The following is a 19348-nucleotide window of genomic DNA, read 5'->3' on the forward strand; positions in this document are numbered from 1 at the left end:
CTCTCTCATTCTCTCTCTGACAAATAAATAAAATCTTAAAAAAAAAAAAAGTCATTTGGAAATTGTTATTTCTGGTAGGATCTGGCCAGTTCTGCTGCTGCCTAAAACCCCGTGGCCTTGTTTTCCTTTGTAGCCAGGGTGAAGCAACAGTGAGTGAATTTATTCTCTCTTTTCAGATGCCTATGCAAGAGGAGCTGGACCTTCCACGTCAAATGCATGTACGCTGTCAGCCATCAGCACAATCATGATCTCCCTCACAGCTAGGTCCAGTTTATGACAAAAGTTATCTAAAGGACTTGCCGTTGATAATATAAGCAACATTTAGCTAGTTGTTTTGAAGACACCCAGTACTAAGTAATATTGTTGTTCAAGTACATCTTATTACTGGAAAAAAATGTTTTTTGCTTCTTTAGGAATGGCATTATACAGTACTTCCTCAAAGCAAATCTAGCTTTGTCTGAAGTTTCTTTGGAAACTCTGCAATGCACTGAAGACATCTGTAATATGATGTTACCAAAGCAGTTTACATATGTCCTTATATGCATATTTTTTATTATATATTTAGTGTTTTATAGAATTTTTTAAAGTTAACATGAAATGTAGATATTGATTTTTTTCCTCTGCTGTAAAATGCTATGGGCAACACAATCATACAATTATTATTTGAGAATATTTCCTTTAGAGGAAGAGTTTGAAACTCACCTTGGTAAATAAATTACAAACTACTTGTACAGTTTTACAAGGATTCAGTGGCAGAAGAGCTGAAGATTTGGTCTGTAATCAAGGCTACTGTATGTAAATGACTCTTTGGATGGTTAATACATTGAATCAAGTCCTTTCGACATGTACAATATATTTTCCCAGCCTGTTGTGAATTTTGTTGTTCAACGCAACTCGAGATGGTTTCAGGAATGGCTGTAAATTCAAAACCTAAACTAACTGCCCAAGAGGTACCTTGTGCAATATTCCCATCCCTGAATTTAGCATTGTACAGTAAGACTTTCTTTTCACTCAACTAAGTTAGCATTGTCTTTGTAGTAGCATTATCTTAGACATTAAATTTGAAGTTACATATGCAGTAGTAACATAGGCCAAAAGTGACTGTAGTCAACCAAGTCTTTCAGAGGATAAAAGATAATTTTACTATCTTTAAATGTATCTGTCTTGAATGTACATTTTTTAAAAAGGTAATTCTCTGTTGATGGAGTCATAATTTCTTTATATATGTGTATGTCTTTAATAATAAGAGTCCTTCTTTTGAATCAAAATCATATATGGAATTTGGCAAATTTCTCCTATTTCAGCAAATAGTCACCACAAAGAATATTTTCATGACATGATAAAAGATCTTTAGTATAACCGTATGTTATCTTGATGATTATCCTGTTTTGCTGTAGGTAGCTTAGTTGCTTTGTAAGCTTTACCTTCTAAGTCTTAAAATCACACATTGGAAAATGACAATATCAGAAAAAAAAACATATTCTTTTGAAAAGAACTATTTGTTATAATGGGGGAGGTTTTGTAAGCTGACACTTGTGGAGCAGTGCATATAAAAGGCAATGAAATTTTCTATAAAAATTTTCACATGTAAACACTTTGCCACCTTTTCTTCTTTCTGAGAGAGCTCAAATTTGCCTGTAATTTGTCATTTTTGCTTAAAAATAATATAAGTTAACTTTTCAACCTTCTAGCTATATTTATCCAATAAAGTCATAATCAGGATTCCACTTGTGTAAAAACTAGGGCGGTAACCAGAAAAAATATTGTCAGTATTTCAAGCTGTGTTCCTCTCTTAGTTTGATATGGTTACTTCTATGTTAAAATAAAACAGAACTTAAAATCACACTCACAAAAAAATCAACAAAACAATAAAATGAATGAAAAAAAATGACACCCCAGGTAGTTCCCAACCCCAGTGTAAATGATATTTACCAGTGATCTAGCATATGTAATCTTTTTTTAAAGGTATTGTTAATAAATATTCTGTCATTTGTAAAGATACTTGTCTTTTGGGAGCATTTTTCCTGCCTGCCTGTCAGGGAATTTGTTAGCTCACCCTTGTCCTTGTTATAATTTGAGATGATAGAGGGACTCAAAAGTCTCTGACCATGATCCAAAGCTAGATGACCCAGAGCTATTCCTTTGCAATTGACAGCCCTGAAGACACCATTTCAAATCCTCTTTGGAAGCACAGAGGGTCAAAATCCACAAATAAATATCCTGAAGCTCAAACTTTAATAGTTCCTCTTGATTAGCTAAGTCTTTTGTATGTTTAACTTAGGGATATCTGTTGTTTTAAGGTATCCTCCACCCCATTGCTAGAAGGATAAAATCTAAACTTGATCATTTAAGACCCTTCTTAATCTAATAATGTAAATTTGTATCCAGCCACACTGAGCCCTCACTGGCCCCTAAACACTGCTTGCTTTTGGTCTCACCTCTGTGCCTTTTGATCATACAGCTAACCCTTCCTGACATGCCCTCCCTGCTCTTCTTTCTCACCCAGTTCCCAACTGTCCTAGGGTAGCTCCAGCCCCAGCTGTCTGTGAAGTCTTCCCACACATCAGTCCTTCCTCTGAATTAGCCACAAGCCCTGTCAATACCACTCACTTAGTAATTAATCAGGTACTACTTTTGGAAATCTCTTGTACTGTTATCTTGCATTTTAACGTAACTCCTGTATTGTTACTTAATTTTCCTTGTACGTATGCCTTGTCTTCCCAACTAGATTGTAAGCTCCTTGAGGGCAGGGACTTTGGTCTTATCTTCCATGTACTCTCCATAGTGCCTAGCACAGTGCCTTGCAATAAATAATCATTGATTAATTCATTGAAGGGGTCTTTGACGTAGCATTTTGCATCAGTTGCCTGCCTGTGTGCCACAGTGACCCAACCAGAGGAAACTGTGTCACTGCTTTTGTTAGGTGGTGGAAAGCATTAGAAGGCCTGGCTTCAAACTTTATGCTTTGAAAAAGTCCTTTGTATCTCTCTGCTTCATCATCTGATAAATGAGGACCTGGATTAGCAGAGTCGAACTGAGCTGAAGGTATTTTTAGAAAGGGCATGGTAGGCACCTTCACTCACACCTGTCTGATTTTTTGGCTTCCAAGGTGGTTGCAGTTGGAATCACTGGTTGCAAGCAACAGAAAACAAAATTGAGTTAAATCGAGCAAACAAAAAGGAATGACACAGATTAGGTCACACGAGCTAAGGAAATGCTGAATGGCCAAGCATTGGTGAGAATAAGAACCAGGCTACTCTAAGAATCCAGACTGCAGGAACTTTGGAAACTCTATTCCAAGTGCTCTTCTAGAAATTAATGGGCTTTTGTTTGTTATTTTGATGCTAATCTGCTCCCTATCCTTGATCACGCCAAACCTGCACTCATAGCTTGTTAAAGAAAAACTGAGATGATGTTTCCATGAGATGGGATAATAAATGCTAGGAAGATCTAAGCAGCACACTTTGTATGCTTAGCTATCCCAGGGGACACCATGGGCCCTGGGCCCTGGGCCCTGGTCCCAAATACTGCACTCACTGGAATATGTTCCTACCTGGGACAGTGACTCTGAATCAGGAGCACTAGGAAGGGGGCCTATGTGCTTTGGTCATTTAACTCTTTCAGCTGCTTACCCTTACCTTCTTTGTGTGTGTGTAATCCACCTGATCCATCTGTGACCTAACTGTTTAAAAGGAAATTCTATTTTGCCAGATAACTGGATTCTCTCAGTGTTCCTGCAGAGCACATAAACCCTGTGTACAAAACAGCATCTTTGCATGGAGGTAGAAGACATGAATGATAAATTTCATTTCTCAGGTGAGCTCAGAATTCTTCCAGCCTGTGAGATTGGAGCTGCCATAAGCTTTTTATCTGAAGATAAAATTACTGAGTTATTCCTACCATCAGATTTTTGGTTATTTATATCCAGAAAGCAATGTTCCATGCTGATTAACCTTTTCCCAGTCTCTCCTACCACCCTTACCTTTCTGCAAAGTGTGCTCAAAGAACGTTGAATGTTGAGTGATGGATCATAAAAAGTACATAAATAGCACATAATTAGCCAACTAAAATGACGTGTAAATTTTAAGATCATTTGATGTAATCACCATCAGGTGATTTCTATATGCTGCATTGGATTATCCATGCCTCTGTTCTCCTCCATTAACACAGATAATCAAGAATTGACTGTATTTTCCTGTTGTAAACAATTAAAAAAATTCTCTGGCCAACCACAGTGAAGAGCAAGCCTTTTACAATGAAAGACATGTAGTCCATTTCTAGGCACATCCAAAATTACTCCATCAAAAATGGAAGATACTGGACCTTACACAGGCCACTTAGTACAGTGGATTCTGGAATCTGACCACCTGGAATGCATTCTGGCCATTGGTACTTATTATATAGGATTACGTTTATAAAGTTCTAAATGCACAGCTCTCTAAACATTAGCCACAATTTTATAGATCACTTACTGTTCTTCTTCTCAAGCGACTGAGATAGTCACAGAAACCAAAGAATGTCGATGCTTCCCATAGCCAAAATGAGTTGAACTCAACACATAGGTCCATTATCCCCTTTTATGCAAATATTTTCATGTCTTTATATAAATATGTATTTATTTAAATAACAAAGTTAATAAAATAAAAATATTTAATAATATTAATACTTATGAAAGGAGTTAGGCAGTAGGGTCCTCACTCAGATGTCAGCTTTTCCACAAAGTCTTCAGTTTCTCCATCTCATTTGTTTGACTTCCAGGGCACCTCATCAGTACCCACACATGTCTATCATCCCATTATCTATTATTTATTTATTTGAGGGAGAGAGCACGCACAAGCAAGGGAGCACAGGCAGGGAGAACAGCAGTGGGAGAGGGAGAAGCAGACTTCCCACTGCGCTGGGAGCCCAATGCCAGGCTCTATCCCAGGACCTTGAGATCAAGACCAGAGCTGAAGGCAGCCGTTTAATCAACCGGGCCACACAGGCACTGGGATTTAAATCACTGTGTTCATGTCTTCTTCCCAGTACACAGAGAGCATCTTAAGATTAGAATCTGCTTGTGATTCTTAACTACTTCTCAAGCACCAGCCCTATATCCCTCCCCCCATTGCTGACACGAACAAAGCTAGAAAGAGAAGAGTGTTTGGCACCACATGGCGTGATTTGCTCAGCCCTTGCCCTCCTGGCAGGGTGTGATTACAACACGCCAGTCCAAGAGGAAGCCTTTTCCCTTCATGCTGTGACCCATGCAGTTTAAATGTTCCAATCCCTCGACTCAAGTGTAAATTGCGATTCTCAAGAGAGCTCACAGTTTAAACAAACTCATCCTCTGTCCTTTATCACCAACAGTTATGGTCAGTTGTAGATTAGCAGGGCTCTAGTAATAAAGACCACACCGAGAGATCGTATTTAAAAAAAAAAAAGATCAACCATATAAGAGATCTGAAGGTCTGGAGTCTATAAGGCTGGGATATCTTAATGTGAGAGTGCCAGTAGCTGTACCCGGGCCTTTTGCTACATATTCTCACCACTTGTTACAAACAGCACAAATTCTACGGGGAGAGATACATACGTCTTGGGATTTTAACGAACAAAGTAATAGCTTAATTTGTTTTTATAGTTTTCAAAGTGCTCTTCACACTAAGAGGAGGGAGACACCAGTTTATTCTTTTTTCATTTAGGAAACGAGGTAAGGAGGTGGTACTACAACAGTTTGTACTACTTTGTTGCTACAAAGTAACACAGATGATTAGAAAGTCAGGATTGGAATTTAGAACTCCTAATTCAGTACATTTCAACCTCCAGAAATAACTCTTACCTAAAAGAAAGAACAAGAGGGAATAAGGAGATAGTGTCTTAAGTGCACCTGGAAAGCAGTCAGGACACCAAGTGGGCGAGAGGAGAATGGTGAGGTCCAAGCAGAGCACATCAGAGGGGGAGATGGAGGAGTGAAGGAGTTGTGGAAGATGAGCAGATTCAGGGCATAGCCATGTAGAGGAGCAGGTCCCTGAAGGGGTTCTAGTGGGTCATTAAGGAAGGGACTAGTGGCCACCCCCTGCACCAGGTACAGTTCTAGCACAGGGCAATGCTGTGGCAGAGAGACCCCATGAGGGTCACAGAATGAGAGAGATGGAAACACCCCACAAGGCCAGTGTGAAGTCACCTTCCTTGGAGTCCCACGGTGTGTGTGTGGGGTGGGGGGTGAGACCAAGGGACCAGTACTGGCACTTTGCTACAATATGGAAAAATGTGATGAGAATACTAGCTGACATCGATCACACTTCTGGTATGTGTCTATCTCTATGCGAGTGAACCTACTATGGAGTCACTATTCATTATTCATATTTGACACGTGGGGAGCCAACACCAAGAAGTATAGTGGTATGACCCAGGTCACAAAGCTGATAAGAGAAACCAGTAATTGAGGTGCTGGTAGATTGACTCCAGTCAAGTCCAGTCCAAAATATTAGATAGATAGCTAGGTAGGTAGGTAGGAACATAGACAGAATGATATTTGTTGCCATACAGCAAGAAGAAGAAATAAGGTGGTGAGCTTCCCAGGAAGTTGTATATGAGTTGTTAAAAAGTGACCAGGGGTTTAAGTAAGCCAAGACCCCAGGTATAGGAATCTTGCAAGGAAACCTCATATAGCTCAGGTGTGGTGATTTCTCTGCTCCAAAGCAGCCCTGCTTGGCTATTATTTTTTTTACTGCAAATGGTGCTTTTTGCTTGTTTGTTGTACTGGACCTCAAGCATTCTCAGAGCTATTTTTCAAATGGGCTATCCTGCAAGATCCAAGTTGCCAAATAAAATGCCAGATAAAAAGTTAAACTTGGATTTCAGATTTTTTAAAAAATCAGTAATTTTATAGTATATATCCCATGCAAAAAAATTATCTGAAATCCAAATTTAACTGGGCTTCATCTATTTTTATTTGCTAAGTCTGGCAACCTCATGCAGGGAGGATTCATCCTCACTAACGTATTTCATTTCTAATGCGAAATTCCAGGATCTTGCTGATGTGTTATCACATGCCCAAAGGGCCATGATTCTGAAGTGTTGAGGCGGATTCCAGAAATGTTTTGAAGGGTTATAAAAATGGTCTTGTTGCCCAGAACATAACTATAACAGAAATAGTTGGAAAAAAATTACGAGGTTGAGTAACATTTATCACTTTTCAGAACCAAATATCTGAGACCAAATAACTGAGAGGTTGCATTGGCCCAGTCATTCCTCTTTTGTTTGTCAACAATTAAAAATGTCGACTGCTTTCTATGTGTTGAGCACTGTGCTGGGCACTGGAAAACCACAGAAATCTGATTAATGCTTCCCTCTTCAGGGTTCACTGGAGGTGACAGAAACACACGCTTATTTGCAAATGGTGTAAAACGTGTGAACAGATAAACGTATGAACAGAATTCTGGACCCTTGTTTCTTGCAAAACCATAAGTTTAGTCAAACACAACACATTTTTTTCACCACGACCTCCCTCCATAGAATGATTTTCTTTTTTTAAGATTTATTTAATTGAGAGAGAGAGTGACAGGGAGGGGCAGAGGGAGAGAGACTCTCAAGCAGTCTCTGCTGAATGCAGGGCCTAACAGGCTTGATCTCACAACCCTGAGATCAGGACCTGAGAGGAGCCAAGAGCTGGATGCTCAACCCAGGGCAGCATTGAGGTGCCCCCCATAGTAGAAAGATTTTTATTGATTAAACATATTTCCCAAATTGGTTGCTTTGCTTTAAAGAAAGAAAGCAAGAGAAAGAAAGAAACAGCCCATTCAAATTTAACATTTTGGATCCATTAAGCTATGTACAGATAAATATTGGCCCAAAGTCCAAACCTGGCTCATTGCCTAGTTTTTGTAAATAAAGATTTATTGGAATACAGCCACTCTCATTTATATACTGTCTGAGGCTGAGGCTGCTTTTATGCTATAATGGCAGAACTGAGTGGTTGCAGCGGAGGACAGATGGCTCTCACAGCTGAAAATATTTTCTATCCAGCTCTTTAAGAAGAAACTTGCTGACTTTTGAACTCTGACCCCAGTACTTTACTGTTGACTTCTTTCCCACCAATTCCCCACGCCCCTTCTCAGGTTCACGTCTTCTTTCATTTCATCACCTGAGAGGGACAGAGCTTTGCTTTTCGTTTTAATAAATGAAACTAAGCGGATAACACACCTTGGTGGTGAAAAGAGTCCACTAGAACTTTAAGATAACGCGCGTGGGCCACGTGGTCTAATTTTGCTCCGCCTGCCACTCATTTGTCGCGAGCCAATAGGTAGTGTCGGCTCCCGGAAGTTGGGCTGGAGCTGGGTGGAGCCCACGTGAAGTTGGGCAGGAGCTGGGTGGAGCCCACGTGAAGTTGGGCAGGAGCTGGGTGGAGCCCACGTGACCGGCCGGGGAGGTAGAGAGAGCCGTTTTGGGAACGAGAGCCCCACCAATTGTGAGTTCTTATTACTTCATGTTTTAAGCTTTGGTGATGGTGTGCTCTCCGGCTGTCACTGTCCAGCTTTAATAAATGAGTCTACCCGGTAGAGCTCCGTTCCTTCGAGCTAAAATTGAATATACATCATTTTCTGTGCTGGTACATTTTTTAAAGAAATTCACTTTTTCATTGTCTAGCTAAATTCAGCCAGTTCCAGTTCGGCGGCTAAGTACCCAGGCGGGACATTGTTCTTGACCTCAGCATGTCTTCACTTTAAAGCCATTTTTAAATGAGACCCCAAAACTTTACATAGTATAGTCAGTGATATAATAGGATCCAACGGAAGTTACCTGGGGGACACAGCTTTCCTGGTGGCAAAGGAGTGAGATGTAGAAGTTAACTGTCAACCGATGACGAGTAAGACTGAGAAGGCCTTGTGCACAGGAGACAGCTTACACTGAAGCAGGGAGGGTTGAGAGAGCACGGTGTTCCTGACGGAGGGGCGCTCCTTGGGGATGTGGCCGGGGAGCCACTGGGGACCCGTGTGCCGGGGCGGGGGCGGGGGGCGGGGGGGTTCTTAGCGTAGACGGGAGCTTTAGCTTGAAGGGATAGACTTATCTGAGGGCCTTGGAAGGGGATGATGGAGGCAGATGGGCCTTTTATGTAGGTCCTTCCAAAACAGATAATACTGGAGGCCGGGATTTTAGTTGAGTTGTGATGGTCCTAGCTGAGAGATGGTAAGGACGATCTTGGGGACAAAGATGAGAATAGGGGGACAGGGAATAAGAAAGGGGTTCCTGTCCGGTTTGTGAACTTGGACAGCTCACCGTCCTCTGTGTGAAACGGTTCTCGTTCTGAAGTGAATTTACATTCACATGTATTACCTAAAACAGAGGGCTACTGGCCAAAAGATAAGATTGTCTTCTGGTTCAATATAATATTCTTTGAAAAATGGCTTTCGAAAAAGTTTGTATTCTGGAACTTGATTTGCAGGGTGTGGAAGCAGGACTGGCTACACAGTCATTGTCACAAAGATCCTTGGGCTAACACCAAGTCCTGTTCTAATTAGGTTTTTCACCTTGCCTCGTGCCACCAAAGACTGTTTTCGGTTCTCTGTTCTCGCTTCTAGACACCTACTTTTTCTTTAACAAATTAGCACCTAAGGTTTATTAATTCCACCAACAGATGGTCCTGACACATACAAGTCTCACCATGAAAACGTTTGGATTTTTAATCAGGATGTTCTTTGCCCATGTGGAATTCTTGCCCAGCCTGCATAAATAGCTGGAGGCCTTGAGGCATTTCAATAAGGCTCAGATGGCTGTGCTGTTGGCACACTGAACTTCCCCCTCCAGTCTCCCCAGCACTTTCCCTATGCTGCACTCAGAGATTTCCAACTGCCGAGGAAATATTGGAATAAAATCCTTATTGGAAAGGATGTCTTCGAGAAGCACTGTTTGTTCTGAGCTTTCGACGGAAGGCTCTTTGAGAGACAGTTTGCCCTCTCTCTTGTTCTAGTGGCTGATGGAAAGAGGTGGGTGCCAGTAACTAATCAACCTGTTGACGAGGGCATTTATTGGTAAGAGAATGTTCACATTCTGATTTGTCATGGCAAGGCTAGTGAAAACTGGACAGACTGCTTAAAACATGCCACATCCAAAGCCCAACTCCTTCTGGACTGCATTTATACATTACCACTTAGCCACATCATCAGCAAAAAAAGGACTGGGGAACACTAGCCAGATGGTCGGGCACACATGTGTGTCCTGGTTATTTCCAATCATGTTCTCATTAGACACTCGTCTTCCTTTCCGTGATATTATAGGCCTTGGTGATCTCTGCCAAATACCACTCAGTTCCAACTACAGGCAAGGATCTGTGCCAAGGTTGAAAGAGGGCTTAAAGGGTCTAGTGGTCCTAGTCCCTGCAGATAAAAAGATGCATTTCACATGATCCCCATCCTCCTGAAGCACACACTTTGGGGGGGCCATCCAAACTGTGAATGGTATGTCCTACAGTGCAATAGCTCCAAGGGAGGGGCCGAAGCCCAGAATGAAAACCCAGAGGCAGGATCAACCAAACTGTTTTTTAAGGCTTCACAGAGAAGGAGACATGGAATTTGGATTTCCGAAACATGGGTAGGAGCTGAGCTGTGAGGAAGAGGAAAGTCATAATGCACTGGGGAGACCCCTTGATCTACAATGTGTTCCTCCTGAAACACACAGACTAAGATCCAGGCACCGGTACTGGTTCAGTACCTAGGTGAAGGCTGGCTGCTGGGGTTGAGGGAAGCATCTATGATTCACACCCACAAATGAAGATGCCACAAAATTAGGGGCAGCTTCCTTTTTCTCTTCCAGCCTCCTAGCATAGGCAGTGGCCATAACCTTAGGTTTCCACATTCTGGTTTTGAAAGATCTCAGAGAGGAAACAATCAGCCCTGAAAGAGGACCGTCTGGGGCAGGACCTTTCCATCACTTACTCCTTCAGTAGTGGGTTTTCAAATTTTGGTATTCATCAGAAACACCCTGGGCTGCTGTTCATGAAGTGTGACTGGGAAACAAACATCAGCATCACCTGGGAACTTAATAGAAATGGAGAATCGCAGACCTCACCCCAGATCTACTCAATCTGAAACCAAGGTTGGGGCCCAACAACCTGTTTTAATGATACCTCCAGGTGATTATTGCACTGGCAAGTTTCAGAATGTCTAAGAATGTTCACTAAAAATACAGGTTCTTGAACGCCATTCACAGAGATTCTAGATCAGTCAGATAATCATTCTGCCAGTGATTGTAACACCCTGATGGGCATGCCATCTTGGTCTTATCTCTAAGCAGGCTTCAACTTTTTCACAGCAGTCTTTTCTATAGTACTGGGCTTACTCAAGCCCGGTATGCAGCCCTTCATTGTGCACTTTTTTCAGTGATTGCACCTGTAAAGTGGGGCAGCAATCCAAAGGATGTGGGCTTCTCAGGATTAGAGATGATGTGTGTGAAGTACCTGGTGTAGTTCCTAACCCTTGGCATCTTAGCTCAGGCTGCTATGACAAAGAACCATACTCCAGGTGACTTATAAACAACAGAGATTTATTTCTTATTTCTTGAGTCTGGTGTTCCCAGTTCAAGGTGTCAGCATGGCAGGGTTCTCAGAAAAGCCCTCGTACTGGTTGCAGAATGCCAACTTCTCCTGTCTTTACACAGAGGAAAGAAAACTCCCTAGGGTCCCTTTAAAAGAACACTAATTTCCTTCCTGAAGTTTCCACCCTCATGATCTAATCACTGCCCAAAGACCACCACCCCCCTCCTCCTAATATCATCCCTTTGGGGTGTAGAGTTTCAACATGAATTGGAGGGGGAAGGGCATAAACATTCAGCCCCTAATACTTGGAAACAGGCAATAAAAACATGTAGAGTATGCTGCCATACAGGGGGTTTGGAACACTGTGATCTCCTTTCTCTGTCCGAAGCTTCCTACTCCAGGGCCAGGTTCCATCAGCACTGTTGGAGTCCTCTCAATTACTAACTGTTCCTCCTACCTCTTCTCTGCCCTTGACACACTTGTATGCACTTGGTTCTATCTGTAGCCCGCTGCCCATCATGAAGGCCCCCAGTCTACATGCAGACTCCTATAGGAAGATGTTGAGAGGATGCCTAGATCGGGATGTTTGAAGGGATGCTTATAGGATGGACCCAGAGCTACTTGACCAGCACCCAACAAGCTGCTCTATATGTACAAGCAAACATCTCTCCAGAAAGTTCTTTCTTGATTGAGCAATCCCTTTCCCAACCCAATTCTACCTAATGCCTTTCTCAATATATTCCTGAATATCAAGGCTGCCTTCAAGACTATAATCCCAAATAAAATCCTATTCTCTGCTTTGGTATGGAGTGATATATTAGCTCTTCATGTTGAGTTTGCCTCTTAAATCATAAATAGCCCTCCACCCCCCACACATGACTTAAAAGAAAAAGTATTCTAGAACTCGGGAGTGGGGGGAAGCACCATGGCTCCCACTTGTTCTAGGAAAGACAGCCTTGAATCTAAGTTCATAATTAACTCCAGGCTGGGCAGAATGCTTTCTCGCTGATATTTCAGTTGAGTATTACCATTGGCAGCCTCAGCTATAAAGCGGGTCCCACCAGTTGATATCAGCCTTAAAAACTATCTCTTGCACAAAAGTTTGAGGTAAGAAACGTAAAGCACAGAGATTGGCAGGTGAGACGTTGGTACCCTGCAACATAGGAAGAAAAGACATGGCAGAATGGTCAGATTGATCAACCACCCTGAGAAGCAAGGAGTTTTTGAGGAGGAATCTATGCTTTTAAGAGATTCGTCTGAGTGTATTGCCTTGCAGCTAAACTGAGTGTTCAGTAAATGTGGAGCTCTTCTTAGCCAAGAAACAACAGTTCCTGTTCTTCTTATCGCTGAGGCATGTGAGTGTGAGTTCATTTTTGAGAATGTTACAGTGCCGATCAAAACACAGAATCTTCCAGGGTCTCAAGTCCAGACTCTTCCACGTAACTTATGACTTCAATTTCTGTTTCACTGGAAACAGTTTTCTGTAAAACAAAACATCTTCCCTTAGATGTCTTGTAGTACCATCTTTGTTCTCTTGAATTTCTTCACAATTATTTCCTTAAGTGTATTTTCCTTATAAAAATAGTAAATGTTCATTAAGAAAATACGGAAAATAAGAAGAAAACAAAAATCTATCCACCACCCTGTCTCCCAAACACAGCTCATTGTTTTCTCTCCAGCCCTGTTTTCTAGGTACAAAGTTACCTTTACAATTAAATGAAGCAAATGGATAGTCAGCTTCATAAATTGCTTTCTGTGTAACATCATGTAATATTTCAAAATATATATTCTTGGGCTGCATCATTGAATAGCTCTACATTCATAGTTTATTGTAGTTTCCCCTTAAATTTGGATATGTATTTGTCTAAGTTGGGCTATTATAATGTTATTAATGAGAAACTTTGTGACAGAAATAACCTACAAGAGATATTTCTTACTTTGTTTACTCATTCAACACATTTTTAAAAAGATTTTATTTATTTGAGAGAGTGCATTGTGCATTCACACACACACACACACACACATACATACACACACATACAATCATGGGGGGGGCAGGGAGAGGGAGCAGGGAGCCCAACTCAGGCTTAATCCCAGGACCCCGAGATCATGACTTGAGCCTAAGGCAGATGCTTAACCAACAGAGCTACCCAGGCACTCCTCATTTAACACATTTTTTAATACCTGTTGTACCTTAGACACTGTCTTGCATTGAGTATGCAGTGACAAACAGAGCAGATGTGCTCTCTGCCTTAGGTACTAGAATTTAATGGTTTATACTTCATTTTGGAAGGAACCCTCTCTGGTTACCATTGTAGAAATAAGGAAGAGCTAGAAACTGGTTTGTAACAAATCTAAAACACCGGATACATTTTTTTTTTTGTTTTAAACAAAAAGCTGCCTTCTTTGTAATTGATCAAGGTCAACTTCTGCCCTTCCATCTTCCCTCCCACCTCTCCCTGCTGGTACCGGTCTCTTGAACGTTACAAAACAATTTCTGACTTGGGTCTGAACAAGCAAAAACTTGCTTAATGAGAATTCAGGGATGGCAGATATCCTCTAAATCCCAGAACTCTGGGTACCCACACCAAGCTCAGAGACTCAGGTTGTAACTGAAAGCAGAACGCTTCCTTTCCCACTCACTAAAGGCTTCCTGGTGGGATGCAAAATCATCACTGCCCATAGCACTAATCGCCCCCACCCCCAACCTTGTAGCAGAGGCCCCGGTGAGTCTGAAGGGCTTTACCTTCAAAGCTACAGGCTGGGGCACTGCTACCTAGGGCCCAGGTTGTGGTCAGCTCTGAACTTGCTCGCATATTCTCCTAGGTAGAGCATTTAGGCCATAGGGTGACAGCATTATGGGGCAATACTTCATTTTCTGAGTTCTACTTGCTATCTCTGTTGGTCTCTGTCTCTCTTGTCTTTTTTTTTTTTTTTTAACATGAAACTCAACAATGTGAGAAGAAAGTTAAGTTGTCTTAAGAGGAGTCTAGCAGTGCTGAGCTCTGACATTAATCCTTTGCTTATTTTGAAACCAGCTTGTCTACCCCAAGTTGTTGTTTTGTACACATGACTTGATTTTAATTAACAACAAACCACAAGCTTATACAATAAGCTCTTAAGCCAGTTTCTTTCACCAGCTTCAGAATATTAAAGAAAATCTTTGGGGGTTCTATAGGGAAATTAGATACCAGCATTAAGATGTTCCATTAAGAGACAAGACAAATGACTTCCGTGGGCTGCTAAAACCAGATGTAGTTTATCAGGGATGAGTATGCTGGAGCAAGGAGGGATTGACAGCACAAATTCAGATGAAACCAAAACAAACTTTCACACTGGGGTCCGTTCTTCTTCAAGAAAAGCTATGGGTTAACTAAAGCAAAGCCCCTATTCCCTGATAAAGGCAAACTCAGGATGGAAGTAAGGACAGAGTGGTTCTTCTGTCTGACTCAATTCTTTGCCTGACTAGGTTTGTAACTACTATGGTCTATAATTATTCCAAACACCCAAATCGAAAACTCTAAAGGTCACAGCTTATTAAAATGATCCATTTCAGTCAGTGTTTGACCCTTACCTGCCCTACAACCACCAATTTATTCATCCATTCATGAAGCACTTCGTTAGAAAACTGAATTTGGGGGCGCCTGGGTGGCTCAGTGGGTTAAAGCCTCTGCCTTTGGCTCAGGTCATGATCCCAGGGTTCTGGGATCGAGCCCCACATTGGGCTCTCTGCTCAGCAGGGAGCCTGCTTCCTCCTCTCTCTCTCTGCCTGCCTCTCTGCCTACTTGTGATCTCTGTCAAATAAATAAAATCTTTAAAAAAAAAAAAAGAAAACTGAATTTGTTAAGAAAATAGCTTGGCCTACATGAGGGATCTGCAAACTATAGCCTGTGGATAGAATCTGGCTTATTGCCTGTTTTTGTAAATAAAGTTTTATTGGCCAGAGTCAATCCCCTTCATTTGCATACTGTCTGTGGCTACTTTCACACCACAATGGCAGCATTAAAGAGTTGAGGGAATCCCTTTGGTTGTTAGGTATTTACAATCTGGCTCTTTATAGAGAAAGTTTGCTGACCCCTAATCTAAATAACCACTTAATTTAAGGACAGATTTGACAAAGTGTATAATAACTGTACACTGAAAATCATTAAACATTGCTGACAGAAATTAAAGAAAATCTAATGGTTGATATTTTTTGTTTGTATGGTATGATGCTATGTCATGTTCACAGATTGGGAGACTCATTTTTAAGATGTCACTTCTTTCCACATTAACCTACAGTACAACACAATCCTAATCAAGATCCCAGCAACTTTTTGGGTAGAAATTAATAAAGTTGCTCTAAAATTTATATGAGAATGCAAAACAAAATACTTAGAATGACCAAAACAACTTTGGAAAAAAATCATGTTTGGGGATGCCTGGGTGGCTCAGTCAGTTGAGCTTCCAACTCTTGGTTTTGGCTCAGGTCCTGATCTCAGGACCGTGGGACTGAGCCACACTTAGGGCTACACGCACAGCATGGAGTCTGCTTGAGATTCTCTCTCTTGCTCCCCCTTTTCCTCTCCCACTCATGTGCTCTCTCTTTCTCAAATAAATCTTTTTTCTAAAGATTTTATTTATTTATTTGATAGAGCACAAGCCAGGCAGAGCAGCAGACAGAAGGAGAAGCAGACTCTCCACAAGCAAAGAGCCCAATACAGGGCTCAATCCCAGGACTCTGGGATCATGACATGAACCAAAGATGGACACTTAACTGACTGAGCCACCCAGGAACCCCTTAAATAAATAAATCTTTTTTTTTTTTTTTTAATCCTGTTTGGAAGCCTTACACTAACCTGATCTCTAGGTTTGCACTAAAGCTATAGTAATCAAGACTGCTTTGGTATAATGATAGACAAATAGATCAATGAAAGCAACTAGATAGTCCAGAAATAGGCCCATACATATATAGATAACTGATCCGCAACAAAGATGCCAACACAACTCAATGGGAAAAGGATGATATTTTTTTCCCCAACAAAATGATGCTAAAACACTTGGGCAGCCATGAGTAGGTGCGCATTCAGTTAAGCCTAAGTGTTCTGAATGGCAAATAGGGCCTCAGGAAATGCATATTTGGGGAAGTCATTTGCCTTCTCTGTTTATTGTTGTTGTTTGTTTTTTTACTAAGGAACTAGGACAGGTTCCTCTGAAAAATGTTACTGATTAGGGTATCGATGTGCAGAAACATCAGAGCTAAACAGAACATTGGACCATCTCATCTATGGCCCTTGACTATACAGAAAAAGAAGTCAGGGCTCATGGGGTTGAAGGAATTGCCCAAGCTCAGTTAAGAGACGGCTGATAGAAAAAATTCCAGTCTGACTGGTGAGGACACTTATAGCTGCGTAGGACCTTTCCAATTCTCCAAGATAGTAGTGAACATATATAACATACTATTGAGCCAAAGAGCAGAATGACTAGAGCAACATCAAGTCACTGGCCCCCCTGGATAGACATTCTGCCCTGGAATATGCAAAACCAGTAACCTGATGACTAATCCCTGGAGACCCAACCCTGAGCAGATAGGACCCATCATGAGAGCCTTCAACATTACCTCAGGGCTGACGATTACAAGGAAATCTTTAAGACTATTTTTCGGTGCTGGAACCGGCGGAAACAGCCTGGCCCATAGGTGACCTCTGAAAACAGAGCAAAGCAGAAAATTAGGTGAGCAAAGCAGCCTTTCTTGTGTTCAGTATCTGCTCTACAAATTGACCTACTGAATCCCAGGACCTGCTGTTCTATAAATTTAAAAACTTTATTGACGAAGAGTTACAAATATTATATTTATCTATATTATAATATTAGTTGGGCTATGATGTGGTTTCTGAATCATCCAAGAAAGACATGATAGTAACCACTTCACGCTGGCGCATGTTTTCAGGCCTAATTTCTAAACATGGGTGATTTGTAAGCCCTTGGTGCCCAACCACTCACTGTGATGCTGGCTCTAGCCCCTCACTCAACTGTGCTGGCTCATAGAGTTGTCTTTGGTGTTCCTCTGCTTTGAACTGCCACCCTCCAACCCACAGAATATAACATTTATAATAATGAAGCTCTTTCAAACCTAAGTAACTTTCTAAATTATGAAAGGACTGAGACAGAACATGTCCTTAAGCCTCCTAAATGGCTCTTTGCCTTACTTAGAGCCAAAGTGGGTGAGGAGTTCTTATGGGGCACTTGCAGGCTCGTGGATTGGTCACTAGATCTGCATGACCTTTCTACAATCTGTATTTGACCAAAGGACAGTAAGCCACTCAGGGACCAGGTGAACAAAGGGTGAAGGTAGGAGTCGACACCTCCTAACTGGAGATCATTTCGTGGGCACAGGGGTGACTTCAGTCTCCAGGGGGCTGCCTTCCTTTATCCAAGCTATAAAAGGAGTCTGCTAGTGGCTTACCTAAGAAAACCAAATACTGAGAAGGCAGTAAAGGAATCAAAAGAACATGAAAGTAAAAAGCTTCACAGAAATGAATACACTGTCATCAAATTCAAGAAGGGTGTGTAATGGCTGTGGGGCCCTGCTATGCTCTGTCTGGTTTCCATAAATCATCTAAAGATGTTTCTCACTTTTTAATTTGGTCCCTGCTCATCTTGGAAAGGCTGTCCAAAAGACAGCAAAGCGCTGTAATTCCAACTGCTAACAAGCACCCTAGCGGATGCATGGCGAAAGTGTAAAAATTCAATACTCAGACTTCATTGGACACATTGAAATAAAAAAATACCTACATTTTACAGATAAGGGTGAAAATTAACAGGATGAAGCAAATGGTTGCCACAAGCACGATGAGAAACCATTCTGTGGAGGGCTTCTGATCATCATTTCCTGATGGAAGAAGAAAGAAATCAGAGCTACAATCAGCTACGGATATGCAAAATTACTTGAGGCAGCCATCAGAAAGCTTGGATTTGAGTTGCCGATGCTGGGTGAGGCTGGGCAAGTAGCTTAGCTTTCCTGAGCCTGGGATTTTTTGTGAGGGTGAAATGAAGCCTCTTTTAATATTAAATCATGATTTAGGCAGTCCATAGGGATTTATAGACTGCACTTGTTGTAGTAATGCCTCCTGAATCTTGGACCTTATCAGCTTTGGATGAGTAGTAAGGTTTTTAGATGGAAAAGCTATAAAAGGTAAGCCCTCTTAGTAATCTAATTGTATTATAATAAAAATATATACAAGGTTGGAAACTTAACTTTTAGAGAAAGTAAATGATGGTTAACTCAGAGTTAACCCTAATGCATCAGACTCTGCTAAAAGTACTTTGCAATCTTAATTATGTTCAGCACCTCTTAACAATTATTTTCCCACTTCACGGACAGGAAAGTAGAAGCAAATTGCCATTGAGAAAGTATAAATATGTTGCATACCATCTCACTCTCCAGTTAAATTTGCTTCTTATCTGCATTCAAGGACAGATTCTTCTCTAGTTTTCATGATCTCTTTGGGGTATGTGATGATTTTTTAAGATACTGGAAAGGCTTTCAGGAAAAGCCCCAGGTCCTTAACAACATGGTTGTTAAGGAGGCAATGCACTTGTTAAACTGCCTGATTCACTTCCAGAGAATAAGGCAAATCCTACATTATCTCCCGGGATGCAAGTTTGCTTTCTGTGGGAGAGGCCACTCACTAATTCATTCCTTTATTCACCCGTTTCACAAATATTTATCAGACTCCCACACTATGTTTGACCCTGCAGAGGTTGCTGGGAGCTGGATTAAAGCACACATGTGGGCTTTCCCTGTGTGCTATTTAGATCCATCAAAAAGGAAAGACTCTAAGCAAATAATAACAC

At 41.4% G+C, this 19348-nt stretch overlaps 2 protein-coding genes across 6 annotated transcripts in view; one reads left to right on the forward strand and one right to left on the reverse strand.

Moving 5' to 3' along the window:
* Positions 1-2829, forward strand: part of CNTN4 (contactin 4) — a 936335-nt gene extending 933506 nt beyond the window's left edge. For all 5 annotated transcript variants that reach the window (XM_004738394.3, XM_013053943.2, XM_004738395.3 and 2 more), the window contains one exon: positions 177-2829. In XM_004738394.3, coding sequence (XP_004738451.1) covers positions 177-277 — 101 coding nt within the window. In that variant the 3' untranslated portion in view covers positions 278-2829. The remainder of the gene's footprint in view (positions 1-176) is intronic.
* Positions 2830-11505: 8676 nt separating this feature from the next.
* The window catches only part of IL5RA (interleukin 5 receptor subunit alpha), a 36619-nt gene continuing 28776 nt past the window's right edge, over positions 11506-19348 (reverse strand). The window contains exons 10-12 of the mRNA XM_004738402.2: positions 18287-18383; positions 17112-17196; positions 11506-12993 (exon numbers count right to left, since the gene is read on the reverse strand). Coding sequence (XP_004738459.1) covers positions 12907-12993; positions 17112-17196; positions 18287-18383 — 269 coding nt within the window. The 3' untranslated portion in view covers positions 11506-12906. The remainder of the gene's footprint in view (positions 12994-17111; positions 17197-18286; positions 18384-19348) is intronic.

Source organism: Mustela putorius, unplaced genomic scaffold (assembly GCF_011764305.1).
Source record: "Mustela putorius furo isolate JIRA1106 unplaced genomic scaffold, ASM1176430v1.1 tig00003850_pilon_pilon_pilon, whole genome shotgun sequence".
Classification (NCBI taxonomy): domain Eukaryota; kingdom Metazoa; phylum Chordata; class Mammalia; order Carnivora; family Mustelidae; genus Mustela; species Mustela putorius.